Source organism: Mustela erminea, chromosome 1 (genome assembly GCF_009829155.1).
Source record: "Mustela erminea isolate mMusErm1 chromosome 1, mMusErm1.Pri, whole genome shotgun sequence".
Classification (NCBI taxonomy): Eukaryota; Metazoa; Chordata; class Mammalia; order Carnivora; family Mustelidae; genus Mustela; species Mustela erminea.
The window spans coordinates 102,384,180-102,405,608 of NC_045614.1; the positions used below are offsets into that span (position 1 = coordinate 102,384,180).

The 21,429-nt window shown below is 42.9% G+C and overlaps 1 protein-coding gene across 12 annotated transcripts in view; it reads left to right on the top strand.

The window, feature by feature from the left end:
- Nucleotides 1-21,429, top strand: part of RUBCN (rubicon autophagy regulator) — a 55,062-nt gene that overhangs the window by 22,188 nt on the left and 11,445 nt on the right. For 2 of the 12 annotated variants that reach the window (XM_032336131.1, XM_032336208.1), the window contains exons 3-13: nt 4,646-4,732; nt 6,038-6,212; nt 6,841-6,947; nt 7,990-8,146; nt 8,776-9,309; nt 10,632-10,676; nt 12,773-12,868; nt 13,574-13,689; nt 14,408-14,618; nt 15,121-15,225; nt 18,010-18,084. In XM_032336131.1, coding sequence (XP_032192022.1) covers nt 4,646-4,732; nt 6,038-6,212; nt 6,841-6,947; nt 7,990-8,146; nt 8,776-9,309; nt 10,632-10,676; nt 12,773-12,868; nt 13,574-13,689; nt 14,408-14,618; nt 15,121-15,225; nt 18,010-18,084 — 1,708 coding nt within the window. The remainder of the gene's footprint in view (nt 1-4,645; nt 4,733-6,037; nt 6,213-6,840; nt 6,948-7,989; nt 8,147-8,775; nt 9,310-10,631; nt 10,677-12,772; nt 12,869-13,573; nt 13,690-14,407; nt 14,619-15,120; nt 15,226-18,009; nt 18,085-21,429) is intronic. The other 10 variants (XM_032336139.1, XM_032336147.1, XM_032336154.1 and 7 more) reach the window with 10 other exon arrangements.

The following is a 21,429-nucleotide window of genomic DNA, read 5'->3' on the forward strand; positions in this document are numbered from 1 at the left end:
TTTTCATTATGGTAGGAATAGCCCCTCACTTGTACAAAGACATATGTTGTTGATTTTTTCCCCCGACATTCAAACATTTGTCATTCTATTTACCCCTTAACTGCTTCATCATTTTTGGATAAGGACGGGAAAATCTTATACAATGTGATCTGAATCATTTTCTGATTAGTGAGGGCAGTTAAGGAGTCATTCATACATTTTATTTTATTTTATTTTAAAACATCTAAAATTACATTTGTTCAACAGTCTTTAGATAATAGAGCCAAAACCTTTTCTGGGAGTGTGGAGCCACTGATGAAGTTTCTTTCATCTTTCTCGAATACCTTGTACTCATAATATGTGATATAGGACTTATGATTTTAATTTCTTTATTCTGGACTGGCAATTTAAAGATCCTATAATGTGAGTATAGAACCAACATTTTTAGTTTTTTTTCCTTCTAACTTTGAAAGTCATTTTGCCTCTACATAATTTGACATCAAATTTTTATAGAAGTTTTTTTGTGGGCATAAATTTTCAGCTCCTTTGGGTAAATACCAAGGAATGTAATTGCTGGATCCTATGGTAGGAGTATGTTTAGTTTAATTTAGTTTTGTTTTTTTTTCAGAGTTGGTAAGTATAGTTACTTTTTTCCTTTTTTTATTAATATATAATGTATTATTTGTTTCGTGGGTACATGTCTGTGATTCATTAGTCTTACACAATTCAGAGTACTTACTATAGCAAGAGTATGTTTAGTTTTGGAAGAAACTGCCAAACTGTCTTCCAAAGTAGCTGAACTGGGTTGCCTGGGTGGCTCAGTGGATTAAGCCTCTACCTTCAACCCAGGTCATGATCTCAGAGTCCTGAGATAGAGCCCCGCATCGGGCTCTCTGCTCGGCGGGGAGCCTGCTTCCCCCCATCTCTCTGCCTGCTCTTCTGCCTACTTGTGCTCTCTCTCCCTCTGTCAAATAAAAAAATTAATGAAAAAAAATTAAAAGTCCAAAGTAGCTGTACCATTTTGTACTGTCACCAGCAATGAATGAGAGTTCCTTTGCTCCACATCCTCACCAGCAATTAGTGTTGGCATTGTTTTGGTTTTGGGCCATCCTAATATAAGTATATAGTGGTAGTGTGTTGTTTTAATTTACATCTCCCTGATGATATATGATGTGGCATGTCTTTTCATGTGCTTATTTATATATCTGTATATCTTTGGCAAGGTGTCTGTTAAAGTCTTTGGCCCATTTTTTAAGTCATATTGTTTGTTTTCTTATTATTGTGTTTTTAAGAGTTTCTCTTATGTTTTGGATAACATCCCTTTATCATATGTGGCTTTGCAAAAATTTTCTCCCAGTTTGTGGTTTGTCTTTTCCTTCTCTTGACATGTTGGTCACAGAGCAAAAGTGTTTAATTTTAGGGAAGTCTGCCTTATCAGTTCTTTGTTTCATGGGTCATCCTTTTGGTCTTGTATCAAAAAAGTCATTACCATACCCAAGGTCATCTAGATTTCTAGCTGTGTTATCTTCTGGGAGATTTATAGTTTTGCATTTTACATTTAGGTCTATGACTCCTTTTGACTTAATTTTTGTGACAGGTGTAAGATCTGTGTCTAGATTGATTTTTTTGCATGTGGATATCCAATGTTTTAGCACCATGTTGAAAAATACTATCATTGATCCATTGTATTGCCTTTGCTCTCTTGTCAAAGATTAGTTGATTTTATTTATGTGTCTGTTTCTGAGCTCTCTATTCTGTTTCATGGTCTGTTTTTCTGTTTTTTTCCCAATACTACATTGCCTTGATTACTGTGCCTTTATATAAGTCTTCAAGTCAGATAGTGTCAGTCCTTTTTGAAGAAAAACTTTGCTCTTGTCTTTCAATATTGTTTTAGCTATTCTGGGTCTTTTGCTTTTCCATATAAACTTTACAATGAGTTTGTTGATATCCAAAAAATAACTTGCTAGGATTTTGATTGGATTGTATTGAAGCTATAGATCAAATTGGGAAGAACTGACATTTGACAATATTGAGTCTTCCTATCCATGAACATGGATTATCTCTGTATTTATTTAGTTCTTTGCTATCTTTTATTAGTGTTTTATAGTTTTCCTCATACAGATCTTATACATATTTTGTTAGATTTCTATCTAAGTATCTCATTTTGGGAGTGGTAGAGTAAATGGTAATGTGTTCTTATTTTCAAATTCCACTTGCTCATTGCTGATATATAGGAAGGTGGTTGGTTTTCATATTAACCTTGCATCCTATGATCTGGCTATAATTACTTACTAGTTCCAGGAACTTTGGGGTTGATTATTTAGAATTTTCTACTTAGATAATCATGTCATCAATGAAAAAAAGCAGTTTTATTTCTTCCTTCCCAATCTGTTTGTCTTTTATGTCCTTTTTTCCCCCCTTAATGCATTAGTTAGGACTTCCATTAAGATGTTAAAAAGTAGTGGAGGGGCGCCTGGGTGGCTCAGTGGGTTAAAGCCTCTGCCTTCAGCTTAGGTCATGATGCCCAGGTTCTGGGATTGAGCCCCGCATTGGGCTCCCTGCTCAACGGGGAGCCTGCTTCCCTCTCTCTCTGCCTGCCTCTCTGCTTACTTGTGATCTCTGTCTGTCAAATAAATAAATAAAATCTTTCTAAAAAAGAAAGATGTTAAAAAGTAGTGGAAAGAGAAGACACCTTTGCTTTTTTCCTGATCTTAGTGGAAAAGCTTTGAGCTTCTCACCATTAAGTATAATGATAGCTGTAGGTTTTTGTAGGCTCTTTATCAATTTGAAAAAGTTCCCCTCTATTTCTAGTTTACTGAGAGTTTTTATTATAAGTGGGTGTTGGGTTTTGTCACATGCTTTTTCTGCATCTACTGATATGATCATGTGGTTTTTTTTTTCTTATTTAGCTGTTGATGTAATGAATACCATCACATTCCATTGATGTGATTTGATGTGTTGATTTTGGAATGTTGAACCAGCCTTGCATACTTCTTGTAAATCCTGGTTGGTCATGGTGTATAATTCTTTCTATACAATTTTGGATTTGATTTACTAATTTTTTTGAGAATTTTGCATCTATGTTCATGAGAGATACTGATCCATAATTTTCTTGTGTTTTTTTTCCCTGGTCTTGGTGTTAAGATAATCCTGGCCTCATAGAATGATTTGGAAAAGTATTTTCCTCTGCTTGTATTTTCTTCAAGGGACTATAGGGAATTGGCATGATTAAATGTTTCACCAGTGAACCTATCTAGGCCTGGTGCTTTTGGTTTTAGAAAGTTATTAATTGTTTATTGCATTTTTGTTAGGAGATATAGGCCTACTTAGGTTATCTGTTTCTTCCTGGTAATATTTGGCAGATTGTATCTTTTGAGGAATTGATCTGTTTTACCTAGGTTGTCACACTAGTGACCGTAGAGTTGTTGATAGTATTCCTTTGTAACGTCCATAATATCTATAGTGATATCCCCAGTTTTATTTCTGAGTTAGCCTAGAATTTTATCTAAAGAAAAGAAACCAAGTTTAGATCCTATTCACATAGATGTAACTAACCAGAGGACATTCTGGAGTGGATATTCCACTGCTGCCCATCCCTGGCCACTCAGTGTTCACTAAGCCACAGAACAGAGATCAGAACACTGCCACACTGCTGCCAAGATCTTAAAGGTCTCCATGACTCCAGTTGGCAAAAGAGCCTGTACATTGACACCTCTTATTATCACTTCTGCCTTACCAGTCTAGGTGAGAACCCACCCATTTGAGATGACATTTCAGTTGCTTTTTGGGTCATATATTAAGTTCCAATTTAAGGACTCTTTCTAGGCTGTTTGTTTTGTAATGTTGGTTAGTCTGTCTCTTAATGCTTGTGCTAAGTTTGTACTTCTCAATTATTTAGATTTGTTTTAATCTGTGCCCAGTAATCTTAGAAAGGATTCTCAAAAAATAAGAATTAGATTTTCCTACTATAAACATTTGCCTTCTCCAGTTCAGGCCTTCTCCAGTATGAGACTATTTTATCAAGCATTGATCATTTCTTTGACTCTAAATACAGCCCTTTCCTGACCTGGATAGCATGGGAAAAGCAGGTCTTTCCTTACTTGGTTTTGCAGTAGTAACTGAAGACATACATCTCTGATTTTTAACAAATAACTTAAACTCTTCACTAGTTTTAAGACTTGCCTTCTAGGGCTGAATGGTGGAGAGATAAGGGAGAAATCAGGTTATTTTCATTGTGTGACCTTCTATGTTATATGCATGCATTAGCTGATCAAAAGAACAATTAAAATGATTTTGGGGGTGCCTGGGTGGCTCAGTCTTTAAGCATCTGCCTTCGGCTCATGTCATGATCCCAGAGTCCTGGGATCGAGCCCCGCACTGGGCTCCCTGTTCCATGGGAAGCCTGTTTTTCCCTCTCCTAATTCTCTTGTTTGTGTTCCTTCTCGCACTGTGTCTCTGTCAAATAAATAAATAAAATCTTTTTAAAAATGGTTTTAACATTATCCTTAAAAAGGGTGAACAGGTGTTTTTCTCCTGATTGCTGCTGAGAACCTTTGTTGAGGCAGGGAAGGTTAGGCTTTTTTCCCCTTCTGTCTTTGATTGTCAACACCAGAACTAGATTTGGTCTAAAGTGGTAGTGATTTCTTCACCTTGTATGTTCCCACAGCAGGTTTGTTGCCGCCAGACTGATTACTGGCAGTTTGTGAAGGACATCCGCTGGCTCAGTCCCCACTCAGCCCTTCATGTGGAAAAGGTAAGAAAGGAAAAGTAACCACAAGGCTTGGTTGTTCGATGATCTGTCTGAAGAGTCTGCTAGGCTAGAAAGATGGTATGTGTCAAGGTTCCTATTAACTGAGGAAGTTACTCCTGTAGGACTAATTTGGAAGGGAGGATTATTTGCCCTAAAAAATAAACCCCATTAGACCCATTGCCCCAGACCTACTTTCTCTCCTCTGGGGAAGGGGTGAAAAAGCTTTGTTATTTTTAAAAGATCTGCGTATTAGGATCAGAAAGAAGCTGTTCAAAAGCCTAGGAAAGTGTCAAGAGGTTCCCTGAAATGGTTGGGGAAGTGAGACTGAGATTTCCGATCAGGGTAATAGCTCGTGGAGGTTAGTGACTTGGCCAGCTAGTTCCAGAGCAATCACTGCCTAATGTATGTATTTATTTACTTAACTTTTCATGATGGAAGATTTTAAATATATGCAAATTAAGAGAGCCCTGAAATATCTATCTGTTATACTTATCAATATCTAGCCAGTTTTGTTTCATGTATATCCCACCCACTGTCAGGTTCATTGCTGAGATGATGTCAGGAAGAGTAATTTGTTTTTAAAACGTTGGGGAACCAAATTACGAGGTGTCAGACTGGCCTTTTTTTGTGAGAAAAATCCAGAACCCAGCGTTTTCTTACGTAGACTCTCTTTGTCCTTCACATAATTTTTCTTACCACCCCTCCCCTTCACCTCCAGCTAACTTCCTTTTCTAAAATATATTGCTATGGTTGTTACTTCTTAGAAGCTGCCTGTGAGACCTTACTTTTAGAAACAGCCAAGTAGAAGGAGCTTCCAAATAGAGAATGCTATGACTAGAGCCAAACAAGGTGCTCAGATGGCTTCTCTTTGGTGGCAGATCTTAGGTGACATCTTCCCAGATCCTTTTCCCCCAGGTTTTTGTTGCATTATTTTCCATAGACCGCCTGAAATGGAAGACTCTGTGAGAGCAGCCAAGAGGTCAAGTTTATCCTTCCTCTGAGTACCGCAGGCTAGATGTCTCTTCAGATCTAGAACATAAAGAGACATATGTAGCAGCTTTGTCCTCTCCTAGAGCTGCATATCAGGTCACAACTGCTTCAGTCTTCTCCAGTGGTCTAGTCCAGCAATGGGGCCGCTAATCCCTTCCTCCCCTGTCCTCCCTCTGTAACTTTTAGATGCTCCCTGGAGGCAGAGTCCCTCTGATCGTTGCCTCTTCCCTGTCTCCATTTAGTTCTTGGGTCCTTAGGCCTCAGTCTTGCCATCTTTACCAGGATGCATGTTTTGACCCATGCCTCCTTGCCTCCCAGTTCATCAGCCTGCACGAGAACGGCGAGAGCGGTGCGGATGGTGAGAGCGGGGACAGTGACAGCAGGCGCGCCGTGGCCGAGCTGTGGCTGCAGCACAGTTTGCAGCGGCACTGTCTCTCTGCCCAACTCCGGCCTCTGCTGGGGGACAGGCAGTACATCAGAAAATTCTACACTGGTACGTGGAGTCCCCTCACCCAGGATCCTCACACACTCTTCTCCCATCTCTTCCACTTTACTCTTCCTAGAGAGGCTGACTCTCCCCCCAGGGCCCGATACTTTCACTTGGTGGAACAGAGATTCTAATCAGAAGGATGCATCTGGTCTTCTCTTTCTTGTGCAGAACACAGTCCAGCTGGATGCCAAGGTCTTCCCTGACTCCCACAGGTGCAAATCAATAAGAACCACCACCATTTACTGCGAGTTTCCTAGGTGCCAGTCACTGTAATGTTCTGTTTATACATGCACCCCTCCCAACAGCCCTGAGAGCTGGGTATTAGTACCCCTGTTTTCCGATCAGGGAAGCAGAGCCTGGGGAGGCCAAGTCACCTACAGCCAGGATTCAAATCTGGGACTTTGTGACTTTGAAGCCTCTGGGCATGGCCTCTCCTATATTGCGTGTGTATCACTTAGCCTCTCTTGTACTTATGTATCCCTGATTCCTCTTCTCCCTGCAGTGGCGTGATTCTCCTTAATTCATTTTCACCTGTTGTGTCTTTCATTCCCTGAGCCTCTCCCAGGCTGTACAGGGAAGCTAAAGATCTCCCTGTTGGGCTCCATTGCAACAGTAGCATTTCTCTCCCCAGACACTGCTTTCCTGCTAAGCAATGCCCACGTCACGGCCATGCTCCAATGCCTGGAAGCCGTGGAACAGAACAACCCCCGCCTCCTGGCTCAGCTTGATGCATCTATGGTAAGGGGGCAAGGAGTGATCTCTATGCTGGGTCCCTGGGCCTCCCCATGATAGAACCTTCTGTAGCAAACTCTTTCTTTGCTTAGGCAGTTATGAGCTAAAAGGCTTTCGTTTAAAAAAAAAAAAAATACTTGGAGAAGAAGGGGAGGTACCATTTAGTATCTACTGAAGTAAAAAGTCTAAGCATAAAGTCTGTTTAAGGAGGGAGATGTATATTTTTTTTAAATCCTTTTTTAAAATCTGTAGCCTGAGCAAGCACTTCCATAAGGGCAGGTTTGACAAGCCAGAGGAAGAGGATGATTTTGAATGAGGGGTAGGATTGAATCCAGAGTAGGATTGTAGAGTGTCCTACCTGGTAGGACCTAGTGTGACACGGGAATGGTCCTGTGTCCATTTTCATCCTTGAAGTATAAAGAAAATTTTGTTGCTTGATATTGCTTATTGTTAACCGTCCAGTTCACTCACCCCTTCACTAATATCAGTGCCTCAGCTAGAATGGAATCACAATCCCGACTCCTTTTCAGGAGGGAGGCCCTCTCTTTCCTGGTTTTTAAATTTTGATTCTTAGTTACCACCTATTAAATGCTTTCTGTGTGCCTGGAACACATGTGTCATCCATTGAATTCTCACAACTCTATAAGGGAGACATTAATCTTTATTTTATAAAGGAAGCCAGCTGAGGGACAGAGCAGGTAAGTCACTTGCTCCAAGTTGGTAAGCAGTAGGGTCTGGACATGAACACTGATCTGATTTCTGACTCTATGTGCATAGTCTGAAGAATTTTGTTGTATTGCTTCCATGATAAAGCACTCCCATGGTCCCACCTGGGGTTCCAGTTTCAGAAGCTGTGCTGTATCACAGGACTTCAAGGTTTCAAAGTTGTGTCCTCGAATAGAGCAGAAGGGCTGTATGTCCAACCTGCGGGCTCTGGCTGTAGTTCCAAGCCTGCTGCCAAAGGTCAGCTTCTACCAGCATTTCTGTGGGGCCGAATGTTCCTCCTTACAGGGCCTCTGTCCTCAGCTCAGACACGTTTGTTTTGTAGTTTGCCCGGAAGCATGAGAGCCCGCTGCTGGTAACCAAGAGCCAGAGCCTGACAGCTCTGCCTGGATCCACATGCACGACTTCAACCAGCTACGCTCAACATCCCTACTTTGGGTCCTTCTCTAGCCTCCACCAGTCTGCACCCAACCACAGCTCAGGTATGGGGGCAGGAAGGGGTAGTCAGTACATGCATGCCCAGCCCCGGAAAGGAGGAAACCTTGTGGGTGCACAAAGGTCTAGATAGAGCTGTGGGTTGGTGCAGGTTGGTCACATTCTGTGTCTTGATAGTGGATATCTTAAGAAGTTGTATAGTAACTAGCCTAAAGTAATTTAGCAGAATCATGGAAGTAGTAGAGGAAAGAGAGATGTTTTTAGATTCTCCTGGATTTCTAATCCCCATTGACAAGAAGGTATTCCAGTAATAATAGCTAACACTTACTGAGGGCTTGCCCCATGCCAGGCTCTGTTATAATCAGTTTATATGTATTACTTCATCTGATCCTCAGAACAATCCTGTGCCATGGATGTTGTTGTCATTGCTCATTTTATAGGTGGGAAATGTACACTAAGAAGCACCGAAGCCACTGTGTCAAGAGCCCACACTCTTACCCAGCTTACCTGCTTCTAAGCAATTTCTGCTTATTTCGCATGGTGCGCCTTTTCTAAGATGATACCAATGTCCCGGGCACCCAGTCACGATAGGGAGTTTGGCCCTTAGTTGTCGAGAAGTCCTTCCTATGCACCAAAGCTTTCCAGCTCACCTTTTTTTCCCCTTTTTATATCCTAGAAAGAAGATCCACTTCCTTTTCACTCTCTGGCCCTCCCCGGAAACCTCAAGAAAGCAAAGAGCATGTCTCACCAGCGCGGGATCAGACCTTCCAAGCCCCCCTGCTTGCAGTCTCCTCATTAGCTGGGGATCCCCCCTCAACCCCAAATGAGATGAGCTCTAGCACTCTGACCAGCCCCCTAGAAGCATCCCAGGTCAGCAGCCAGAATGATTCTCCAGGCGATGCCAGCGAGGGGCCGGAGTACTTGGCCATTGGCAACCTGGATCCCCGAGGCCGGACTGCCAGCTGTCAGAGTCACAGCAGCAATGCTGAGAGCAGCAGCTCCAACTTGTTCTCCTCCAGCAGCTCGCAGAAGCCCGACTCTGCTGCCTCTTCCCTAGGCGAGCAGGAGGGAGGTGGGCAGAGCCAGCTGTCCAGCGTCCTTCGCAGGTCCAGTTTCTCAGAGGGGCAGACACTCACTGCCACCAGTGGAACAAAGAAGAGTCACACTCGCTCCCATTCGGACACCAACATTGCCTCCAGAGGAGCCCCAGGTAATGATTGTCACCAGCCTCTTCTTAGTAAGTTATGTTTCTGATGACACGGTGGGCTGTCCTGCTTATAAAGAAAGAGGAAAGTTGGTAGTGTGATATGAATACCCAGGAGATCTCTCTGAGAATATTGATGTTTGTTCCTTTATACATTGCCAAATAGTAAACATTTCCCTGGTTTCTTGCGGCAGTTCCTTAGCATCAGAGGATAGTGCGACTTGTCACAGTTTGAGTTTTTAATGTTTCTCTCAGACAGAGGGGAAATTCTTAGGAGCTTTGAAAATAATCCCATTAAATTCCTCCCCTTTCTGTGATTCCTGAGAAATGCGGTCAGGTGTAATATGAGAGAGGCAAAATGATCTTGGGGTTTCCTCATTAAAACTAGGATATATGAGTGTGGGATGATGGGACCGAGGAAACCAGTTAGGGGGGCTGACTGTTGCATCACTAATACAGGTTGGAAGGCAGCCTGGTAAGGAGGCCCTGGCCACTGAGCCCATCCTCACGCAAACACCAGCTGCTAGCAGAGGGCACCCTCAGCATGGGAGACATGGGGCTCGTTGCTTTTGCCATCTCCCTGCCATCTTCTGTCATGGGTTGTTAGTGTCTGGCAGGCTTTGGTTGGGTTTCATTTATAGGAAAACTTCCATAACAGCAAGTGTAACATGGATCTCTGTGCTCAAAGCCAGTTCTGGGTAGGAAAGCTCCGGAAATAAAATACAAAAAAATTTTAAAAAGAGGAAGATTTCCTGTAGCAATTGGAGCTGCCATTGATTTCTCATTATAATTTCTAGAAAGGTGAGATCTGAGGCCCTCATCTGAAACTTGTGAGTGACAAACTTTTTTCTGTTTTCCACTCAAGATGCAGTTTGCCTTATTGGAACTCTCTAGGAAAAAAAAAAATCTCCATATCAAAGCCTGTCTTCCCATGAACTTTCTTAGATGTGAAGAGTACTTGGGTTAGCTCCTCACTTCACATCTCCTGCTGCAGGCCTGCTGTCTGTGTAGTCCAGGCCGCTGGTCTTTGAGCATGGAAAACTTCCCTGCCCCCGTTCTTGAATCCACATGGATTCCAGAAACCACGGTAACCTGCATTGGAAAGGGGAGCCAGAGAAAACCTAAGCAAAAGGGTCTGAGGAAGACAGGGTCGTGTGTAGCTTCTTGTGAGTCAGCTGCCTCAATTCAGTAGCTGAGGATTTCAGCACTACGGTCCCCTCCTGGGGGTTAAGTCCCCACCTCTGCTAGATAAAAGGACGCTCTTTTCCTCACTCTATTCTCATTTCCTCTGTTTGGACTCTTCTCTGCACCTGTCTGTCTACGAACAGGAGGCCCCAGGAACATCACCATTATAGTTGAAGATCCCATTGCAGGTTTGGGAGCCAGTCCTTTCTGTCTGCCACCTCCTCCTCCTCTGTGCCCATCTTGCTTAGTTCAGAACCTCCTTTTCCGTTCTGGTGTCAAATCAAGTCTGGCGAGGCTGGGTAATCCTGCTGCGGTTCTTGGACCTGTCTCTGAGATGCCCCCGATATTTTGCATCCTACGTTTTCTGCCCATGACTTCCAGATGCCTCAGTCAGTCTCCCAACAGCTTCTGGGAGGCAGAGTCAAGATTTATCAATCCTGATTTGCCCAAAGGTGAAACCGAAGCCTGCTCTTTGTCTAAGGCATCATGATGAATTGGTGGGAGAATTTTTTTTTTTTTAATAACTGAGTACTTACTATGTATTACTTTATTTTCCTTGAATTAACACCAGAATGTGTTTTTCCCCCTTTCTGTGGTCTTGGATGTGGATGCATGTTTTCTGCCTCTCCCAGAGTCCCATTTCCTTTTTCTTTCACCTATTTTCCTTCCTCCGTAAGTCCCATCCCACCCCCATTTCCGTTATTGCACAGGTGTTTTCTAGTGACTTAAGTCTGTTTCTTTGGTTTTCACGGTGGTGTTCAAATTAAATATTGTGTCCAGTTCCGGGTTCATGGAGATAGTAGTAGTAGTAGAATATGTCTGCACGACAGAATAGGGAGGGAGGGCTGAGAGCTGTGGCCTCCTGGGGAAGCCACAGAGTAGATTAGCGTGGAAAGGGGAAAGTTCAAGAGGAGGAAGTTGATAGGACCACTGTATGGAAGAGCATTGTTGTGCTTAAGGAGCTGAGAAATTGTAAGAAGTCTCAAGTGAGGGTGAAGACTAAGAATCAGAGCTGCTCACTTGAAGGAGCAATATCAGGAGGTAGTAAGCTCAGGAAGCAAAGGCTGGATGGCCTTTACATGTTGTAAAGGAATAGGGTGCTGGTGTTGGAGTTTGTGTTGGGCACTAAATTTTATTGGGCACCTCAAAGGTCCCCTCCAAGTCATAGCTTCTTACCAAGGCATCCTGGTGACTGCTGGTCTGTCTTCAGTAGTGAGGAGGAGAGCCTACTGCCAGGACCAGCAGAAATCTTGGAGACCCAAGGAAAACACAGAGTTACCTCTTATTACGTAGTAGCATTTTTTTTTTTTTTTTAAATTAAGAGGAGCAGCTGACAAGCTGGCACCATCTGTGGGGGATGTGGGTTGGATGCAGCTCAGTCATTCTCTCTCCAGAGCATCCTGCTCATTTCCCAGGCACCCACCTGCTTTTCTGCCTGCTCTTCCTTAGGTAGCGCTGGGAATTTTGTGTTTTCCTTTGGAGAGTATCATTTTCTCATTTCCTGCGAGCCCTGCCTGCTGCTCTTTCTCTACTCCAACCTCTCATTGTTCCTTAAAAACTTCTACCCTGCCACTTCCTACTTTGCCAGGCTTCTCTTGAAACCTCTCCCTTCCTTCTCCAGGAAGGCCGGGTGTGCAGCCCTGTGGCCGAGCCGTTTGGATATAGGGCCATCGTCCTTGGCTTCTCGAGCGTTTTCTTGATGCTTCTTTTAAGGAAATTGCTGGATTTTATTTTGTTTTTCTAATTCAGAAGCAGGTTAAATACATGGGTATGACAAATTTCAGGTTCATTTCCGGTTCAAGAGAGGCTGTGTCCTAGTCTTCCTAGTGTAACCTTTCTGAGATTGTTTAAAATCCCAGTGTCAAGGTATCAGAAAAGTTTCAGTGTACCTACCTTTGTTTTACCATATGAGGACTGTTTTCTACATTGGTTCTTGTCAAAGGGATGGAAATTGGTCAATATTCCTAGAACATTTGGTAAGAAGGTGGAAGAAAAAAGAACTAAATTCATGAGTCCATTTTGATTTGATTGTTTTTCACCTTTGTGTTGCTGCATTCTGGGTCATGTTTTCTCTTCTCCTCTTGGAATATACCAAGTCCCCATCTCCTTTCCTCCATGTGTGTTCCTGCATTCTTGGACTGTTCCCCATTGGTGTGCCACCTCTCTCCTGTGTGGGAGGGCATTGGGAATGGGAGCAGTTAAATGTGGAAACTCCTAAGTTGGGAATGTATGTGTTGCTCACCTCGTATGTGTGTTTTTACTCCCTGGTGGTCACTGACACTAGAATCCTGCAATGATAAGTCGAAGTTGAGAGGCCCCTTGCCTTACTCTGGCCCAAGCAGTGAAGTCAGCACACCCAGCTCTCTGTACATGGAGTATGGTGAGTACTAGGAAGGCCAGGGCTGCAGCTGTGTCTTTCCTCGGCTCTCCCCTCATGCCTGCTAAGCTCTGAGCTGTCTGGCTCACGTCGGCTCCGTGGAGGGTACGCACCGTACAGTCTCACCCTTCCTTTCATCATTTATAGCCCCCATGCTAGAAATCACACAGCCCTGTCATTTCTCTTGCTCCTTTCTGACATAAGGGGTACCACCCTCTCTTAGGCTGTGGGTGTTATCACTATGAATGTCTGTCGCTCCAGATGGAATGGCTTTCTGAGTGGGTGAGAGGGACCTTGAAAAGAAGCTTTGAGTGTTGAGGCTGAGTTACCAGAAGATAAGCTCCACATGGAAATCATCCACACGAGGAAGCTATTTGTTCCCTTGTCTGATTCTCAGCACAGGTTTTTTTATTTCCTTTTTTGTAGGGTAAGAGGCCAAGTGTGTCGTCTTTACATTTTGATGGCAAAAGGATTGTCTCTAGGCTCTCTTCATTTATTCTATTCTTTAACCAAGAGGCTTAGTGCTTGGGGATTTTGAGATTCAGAGAAATTCCTTTAGAAGGTAGACATCTTCTTTCCAACCTGTTACCTGGGAGAACTTGGGAGTGTCTCTAGTGGTAAAATGATCAGACTTCTTAAGAAGCTTGTCTGTTACTGATTTGCTTTCCAAGTCAGAGCTTTTCACATCCACTTTCTGTTTTCCCACAGAGGGTGGTCAGTACCTGTGCTCTGGGGAGGGCATGTTCCGAAGACCATCAGAAGGACAGTCCCTCATCAGCTATCTGTCTGAGCAAGACTTTGGAAGCTGTGCAGACCTGGAAAAGGTGAGGAGTCTTAGGGACACTGAAGAGCTCGTGAGTTAGGGCATCTGGCCTGAGGGGCTCTGGGGCCATTTGTTCTGAAGAGGTTTTGGATACACAGCAGGAAGATGAGCAAAGACCACAGGTGAAAGTGAGTTCAGAGTAAAGATGAGCTCAACAAGTTCAATCTCTAGAGAACTTTTCAGGGGGTATCTGCTCCTCACTGAGTCCAAAATACTACTAATTTTGTGTTAGAAGCTGCCTTGGGAAGTATTGAATTTTAGCCACGTGGTTGTCATTTCCTTGACCCTGGAACTTAGGTCAAAGCTGTTTCCAGAATCAGCTTCTCTCTTTTGTTCTAATATGTTCAGATATGTAATGAATAATGTCTCTGTAGCATTTTAGAACTTATAAAGTACTTTATCCTGAGCTATTACATTTACCTTAATGCTTTGTCTACAGGAGTATGGTTTTAGGAAAGACCTAAAAAGAAAGATACCAAATTTTGGATGTCTTCTCTGTCATAGTTTTATGTAGAAAGTAGGACAGAAAGGCCAGGCATGGCAGTTTTGAGAGCAAAGAGGAAGTAGAACAGTTTTTTGGTGTGTTTGTTCACCCGGAGTGTTTTGAATGAAAGCAATGTGTGTGTTAGAAGCTCTGCTTTCCAGCATTTCAACCAGTGAGGGGTTCAACACATCAAGCCCCTCACTCATCAGCTTCTTTGGTGCTCTCCTTCCCCCAGGAGAATGCGCACTTCAGCATCTCAGAGTCCTTGATTGCCGCCATCGAGCTCATGAAGTGTAACATGATGAGCCAGTGCCTAGAAGAGGAGGAGGAAGAGGAGGAGGACAGCGACAGAGAGATCCAGGAACTGAAGCAGAAGATCCGCCTTAGGCGCCAGCAGATCCGCACCAAAAACCTACTCCCCATGTACCAGGAGACTGAGCATGGAAGTGAGTGGGCCTTCGAGCACCTTATTTCTGTTGCTGCAGAGCTTCGGGCTAAGACTTGGTACCTCGTGTGCTTCCTTTCTTGTCTCTCTCTGAGATGTAACCAAGCCAAGGGTTCCTCTGCTGTCAGAAATATATATATTTTTTATGTTGTTCTAATTTTTTTTTCCTGTCAGACCCAGAGTCCTAGAGTTCATTCATTTTCTACTTCAGAAATATCTTCCAAAAAATAGGTTTCCAGTATGAGAACTGAGATTGCTGGTCCCATAGCCACTTCTGAGACACTAATACCTCCTGTTTCTGTGAAACTTTCAAAATTTGGGGAATAAAATGGGGGACACCCAGCAAGAAGAGCTGTTTCCATTTCCCCCAGCATCACTCCTGGCCAAGGTTCTATTTCCTTTGCTGCTGAAGGCATACCAGGTGCCTTTCATTGTGACCCTTGGAACAGGTAGCCTCCCTCTGTCCAACTTACTACCTTTCTTTCTTTCTTTTTTAAACATAGCAGGCTTTCGGGTCACTTCTAGCAGCTCCCAGTTTAGTTCGCGTGATTCAACGCAGTTCTCTGACTCTGGCTCTGCAGACGAGGTTGATGAATTTGAAATCCAAGGTAAGGAGTGATGCTATTTCAAGCCACATTCATTACCTGTTTCTTTCAATTTGAAGTCATAGACTGAGACGCTTTCCCTAAGTATAGAGAATCTTCAATTTGGCCCATTTTGGAATGTTGTCAGTGGTTGTAAGAGACAGCCTCTCTTGCCAAAAACAAAACCCTTCTAGTAAAATTTAAGCAGCAGAGGACACTGAAAGGAAGTGCTTCAGAGTGGTCTGGCTGCTGGAGTCACCTTGATGGGTCTCAGTTGCACCTTTCTCTTGGATTTTCACTCTGATTTCTCCTGCTCACAGCCGAGGGCTGGCCCATACCTGCTTGAAATTAGAATCCTTTTCTCTTGTGTTCCATAACACAATTGAAATTGTTCCAAAATGTTTAAAAGGAGCTTTGTTATAATCCTAAGAGAAAAGGACAAAAAGAGTCATTGTGGGGGAGAAAGCAAAACGGGGGAAAAAATGAAGTTTAGGAAGTAGAGCTTTATTCTGTTCTATCAGTGCTACTTGCTTAGCAGAATCACAGACCCTCATTGTCGTAGTAGTAGTTGTTGTAAGTATATGCACAGAGAAGGGGAAGGGGTCTAATCTGGGAAAGCAGTTGCATTAAATCAGGTTAGCCCATGATTAGTGGATTAATCCATTACTGCAAATCATAAATTTCTTCAAGTTCCCATCAGTGCAACAAACAAACCAAAAAGCAGTTCTGGGACATAAGTTTTCCTCCAGGAGTTATTTTTTTATAGAGGTGAATTGTATCTGTAATTCCCCATTGTAAGATGATGATGAATAGATCTTTTTTTATAGATCTGTTTATATCAATCTAGGGAATTGAGGTAATTTACTTTTCACCTGCACAGACTTCCAATAGTAATATTGGAAGTACCTGATGGTACTTGGATTTCCTCCCCATTCAGAAATACAATTTTTAGACATATTTTTCCAGGTCTCTAGGTAGTCTTCCTTCTTTGTTCTCTTTAATATATCTGATTTCTGTTCATGACAATAATCGCCACTTAAAACTCCATTTTGGGGGTTTTTTTTGTATGTGGTTTTCCAATATTTCTCCAGTTCTCTGACACCAACTGAGTATCTTGCAATTTAATTCTGACATGAACACGTGGAGGTAGTATAGACCCCACAGTTTAAGGGCTCAATCCCACAGAATACTCCCATTGCAGATGTCAACCACAAATGGGGTCCCCAGGTTACCTGCTCTTCTCCCTAGCCAACTACAAATGCAGGGGTTTTCTACAACCCCCATTTTCCATAATTTGCTAGGTAGACTTACAGAACTCAGGAAAACACTATAGTTAAGATTACTTTTTATCACAGAGGATACAAATGAGCAGTCAGATGGAGAGGTACTTAGGGCAAGGGCCCAGTTTCCCAAGCACAGGAGCCTCTGTGTCCGTGCACTCAGGGTGGGCCAGACTGCCAGTCCATCAGTATGTTCACCAACCAGGTAGCTCTCCCACTGACAGTCACCGTGTCATTGTTTTTTTTTTTTTTTTTAAACTATTTTTTTTTTAACTATTTTTTTTTTTAAAAGATTTTATTTATTTATCAGATGGAGAGAGGGGGAGAGAGCAAGCACAGGCAGAGAGAATGGCAGGCAGAGGCAGAGGGAGAAGCAGGCTCCCTGCTGAGCAAGGAGCCCGATGTGGGACTCGATCCCAGGACGCTGGGATCATGACCTGAGCCGAAGGCAGCTGCTTAACCAACTGAGCCACCCAGGCGTCCCTATCAAGATTTCATTCCATAAGTAGGCATGAGTGCTTAAATCATTGGTTATTGATGATCGAACTCAATCTACAGTCCCTATCCCTTTCGGGGCAATGGGGGAGGGACTAAAAATTCTAATCCTTTAACCTAGTGGTTGGTTTTTCTTCTGGCAACCAGCCCCATCCTGAAGTTATCTGGATGCTCCCCAAGCTTATCTCATTAGCATAAATTCAGATATAACAGAAAGGAACTCATTATGAATAACAAAAGACATTCGTATCACTCTGGAAATTGCCAAGGTTTTAGGAGCTCTATGCCGGAAACTAAGCAGAGACCAACTCTGTATTGTTTCTTACACCACAATCTGTGATTGACTTGATCTCCAAATTAGAAAAAAATAAAGGGTTCTGCCCTATCTCTCGGATCAGCAGAATCTCACGAGGGTAATATTAAGGTAAATTCAAAACACTGCTTCATTATGTGTGGAGCAGCCCACTTGACTACTAAGTGTTCCTTGCAGCAAAGCAGGGAGCCCCGGGAAGCTGTTCAGTCTAGAAGGAACCCCATTCGAAACAGCCTGTGGCGGAGGCATGGAATGCATTCCTATGGGAAGCTGTTGTCGCACTTGTGGCCCCAGAGGAGTTGTTGAGGCAGCTAACTGGTCAGCTCAGGATGGAAATCCTTAAAGGAAAAGACTTTAGGGGAGGGTCTCTCAACCTCTAGGCCAGATAATTCTTTGTTGTAACAGACTGTCCAATGCATCGTAGAATGTTTAGCTTCCTCCCCGGCCTGCACCCAAATATCTGCAAGGGTGCAAAATCTCCCCTGATTGAGAACGACTGTCTTTCGAGGTCTTTAAGGCCAGGCTGGTTTGGGGAAGCTGCAGTGACTGTGTGCCAGGATATACTGAGTGCCCACCTGTGGATGTGATCCTATAAGCAGTTCATCTTTTGGAGCAACGTCAAGTCCTGATTCTAGGAACATATGGTACAGAACTGTCATTCTCATCAATTTACCTCCTGTCTGAATACTAAAGGGCCCCCTTTTATAATCATTATCACAGATGGTAGCGAAGGATCTAACCTGACTCACATGTCAAAGAACGGACTCTCAGTGTCAATGGCCTCGATGTTTTCAGGTAGCCTGTGCTGGAAGTGTGGGTGTGCTCATACATGCATGTGTGTGAATGTTCGCATCAGCTTATGTACATCCTCTATCTTGTGACACCTGTCTATAAGGGTTAGAGAAGTAGTCGGGGAAAACCAGACTTGAGCCAGCAAAGAATATTTCAAATGCTCATTTTCTTCTTCATATGACCCCCAGTAATCCTCCTTCCTGAGATCGTCCTTGTTGATCCTTCCCTACAGTGATATTTATAGACTGAGTGGTCATTACGACTGATGGAGGTAGTAGACAGTTTAGAAAGCAATGGTCAGGTGAAGAGGTTTTAGTTCAAACCACTAGCTAAGCCATGGCTACATGTTCAGACAGCAAAAATCAGATAGAATGGTATGGAAGCGGAATGTGTCTTTAGAGTTTTGAATTTGCAGAGTCAGTTTGCAGAAAGCTATCTCTTCTTGGTATTTTGTATATGATTAGGATTTACTGTTGCTTTATGTTTCGCCTTAGTAATTGTTTTATGATTCAAATGGGTAGGCTTTCTGTAGGTGGGGTTAAATGAAAGGAGCAATTTTCAACTCAAAATGCTTTTAAACACACACCAGCAAAACTCAGGACTTTTTATTAAACAGTTCATTTAAAAAAAAATCTTTATTTATTTATTTGACAGAGATTACAAATAGGAAGAGGGGGGGGGGGAAGCAGGCTCCCTGCTGAGCAGAGAGCCCAATGCCGATGCCAGTGCGGGCTGATCCCAGGAGCCTGGGATCATGACCTGAGCCGAAGGCAGAGGCTTTAACCCAGAGTCACCCAGGCGCCCCTAAACAGTTCATTTTTTTTTTTTTTTAAGATTTTATTTATTTATTTGAGAGAGAGACAGTGAGAGAGAACATGAGCGGGGAGAAGGTCAGAGAGAGAAACAGACTCCCCGTGGAGCTGGGAGCCCAATGCGGGACTCGATCCCGGGACTCCGGGATCATGACCTGAGCCAAAGGCAGTCCAACCAACTGAGCCACCCAGGCGTCCCTAAACATTTCATTTTAACTGTTGATGGTGTCAGCCACTAGAATTTGAAATACTTATGTAAGATTAGGTAAAGATTTGAAGAAATAAGGGTATTTAGGCTCATTTTTCTCTATCCCCAAACAGTTGTAATTTATTCCAACATCATCTTCCCTTGCTTGAGAAGTAATTATCCTATCACTTGTTTAACTGGTTTCTTATGTGTTTACAACCACAATCCATTTGTGGGTGCATTGATTGACTGCCGGCCATTTGTCAGAGCGTGTTCAGTCTGCTTTAAACCATAAGGCAGACTTTTATTTGGTCTTCCTGGCATCTTTTCTTCCCCCATTTTGGGAGCTTTAAAGTTTTTCATACATTTTTATACATTTATACATTTTACATATATGAAACATTTTTCAGCTAAAAAACTATTTTTTCTTGTACTCGCAATCCTAACACATTATGGGAGTTAGAGGGAATGCAATCAGAACAAGTTCTCTCGAAAGTAGTAGCTTGTTTTACCTTCTTTCTACATATGGATTCTTATTTATGAAAATAACATTTACATTTCATCTTTATTTACTCTAGACTTCTTTATTGCTTTCTGTTCCTTTTCATCTGTTTCTGGTTTATTAACAGTACAAAATTCTTTCTAAAAGGTGTCATTATGCTTCTCGTTAGAAGTCTTCTGATTATATTCGGAGGTTTACAGATGTGTATCTTTTTGATCATCCAAAGTGATTTATGCTGTTGAAGAACCTCTCAGGATACTTTCAGAGGAAGGTCATTAAAATCTATAACACCCTTGGAAAAATTTAAATGCTTAAGCATCATTATGGATGGTAATTTCTTAGGTCCTGATTCATTGAGTAGAGCATATGGAACAGAAGTGTTTCTGAAGGAAATAGATTTGGAAATTACTTCCTCCTAGCAATAAAGTAGATATAAACCTTGTGATCACAGAAAGCTTATTCATAGAAAGCTATATATTCATCAACCTACTCCTTTCAGTAATTTTTAGTAAATTTACCAAGTTGTGCATCCATCGCCATAATCCAGTTTTAGAATATTTATATCATCCCAGTAAGATTACTTGTGTCCATTTACAGTTAATTTCTGTTCCCACCCCAAGCCCCAGTCCATTGTTAATCTGCTTTCAGTCTCTATAGATTTGCCTTTTCTGGACATTTCCTATAAATGGATACTACAACATGTGATCTTTTGCTTCTGGCTGCTTTTATTTCATCAGTTCCTTCTGATGGTATCTGCCACACTGGTATGAGGTCGTTCATAAGCTCCCAATGCCAGACAGTCTTTTCAACCTTTTGAGGTTTAGGGTTTTGTTCTCTATCCCACCTTCCCATTTTATCACAGCTTTATCAATTGTTCTTTATCTTCCTTTGTTGATTCTTCTAGAATTTCTGTCTTCCGCATGCACATATCTGGTTATGGTCCAATCAGGAAACAGAAACCACAGAGTAATTTGAATAGGGAAGATTTAAAATAAGAATTATTAACTGTCATGGGGGACTGAAGTAATAGGAGACTGGCTCATAAGGCATGAAAAGAACTCTAAAGAATACAGGAATAGCAGATACAGGTAGCAGTCAGTATCCCTGGGCCCGAGGGAGAGCACCCAGGAAGGAACACGTGTAGAAGATACCCACATCCCCAAGGCTGAGATCCAGACCTCCTGGCTCCCTAGAGGTGGATACGTTCTCTAAGGCTGCAGAGCTGCCCTAAGAGAGGGCCTCGGGATGCTGTACCAGGCCAACAGCACCAGAAAACCCTTCTGTGGGGAGCTGGCAGAGGCAGCCACGAGGGAGGTGCCGAGATACTCAGAACTGAGCTGAGAGACGCTGGGGAAGGTGGTGCATGGGAGGTGCCAAGACTGTGGCACTTGCCTGAAGCTTTCCCAGGAGGTGCCGGGGGAAGCTGTTTATGAGAAGTTCCGCCAGTGGCATTCTGCTAGAACGCCACCTTCATGAAGGTGTGCTTCCCCAGGGGAAAGTCATGTGTCCTATATGCAGGAGTCTGCCTAGAGGAGCACAGAAGACTCAGCAAGAGAAACCCCTTCCTCCTCAATGTCCCCACGGTGCCAGCTCCTGACAAGGCTTAACATGGTGCCGTCTGGCGGAGGGCCACTCTATGAGTCCAGTTCCATCATCATGGAGCAGACAAAAAGGAGGGCAGGTTTGGAGCTGAAAGGCAATAAGTTGATAACTGGCATAATATATGAAGACAGAAGTTTATAAACCATGTTTTCTGACAAGTTTTTCAATTATGTCCAATTCAGGTAATTCGTTGCTTCTTCCCACACTGCCCTTCTGAATATTTTTTTTCTTTTTTAAAAAGCAGA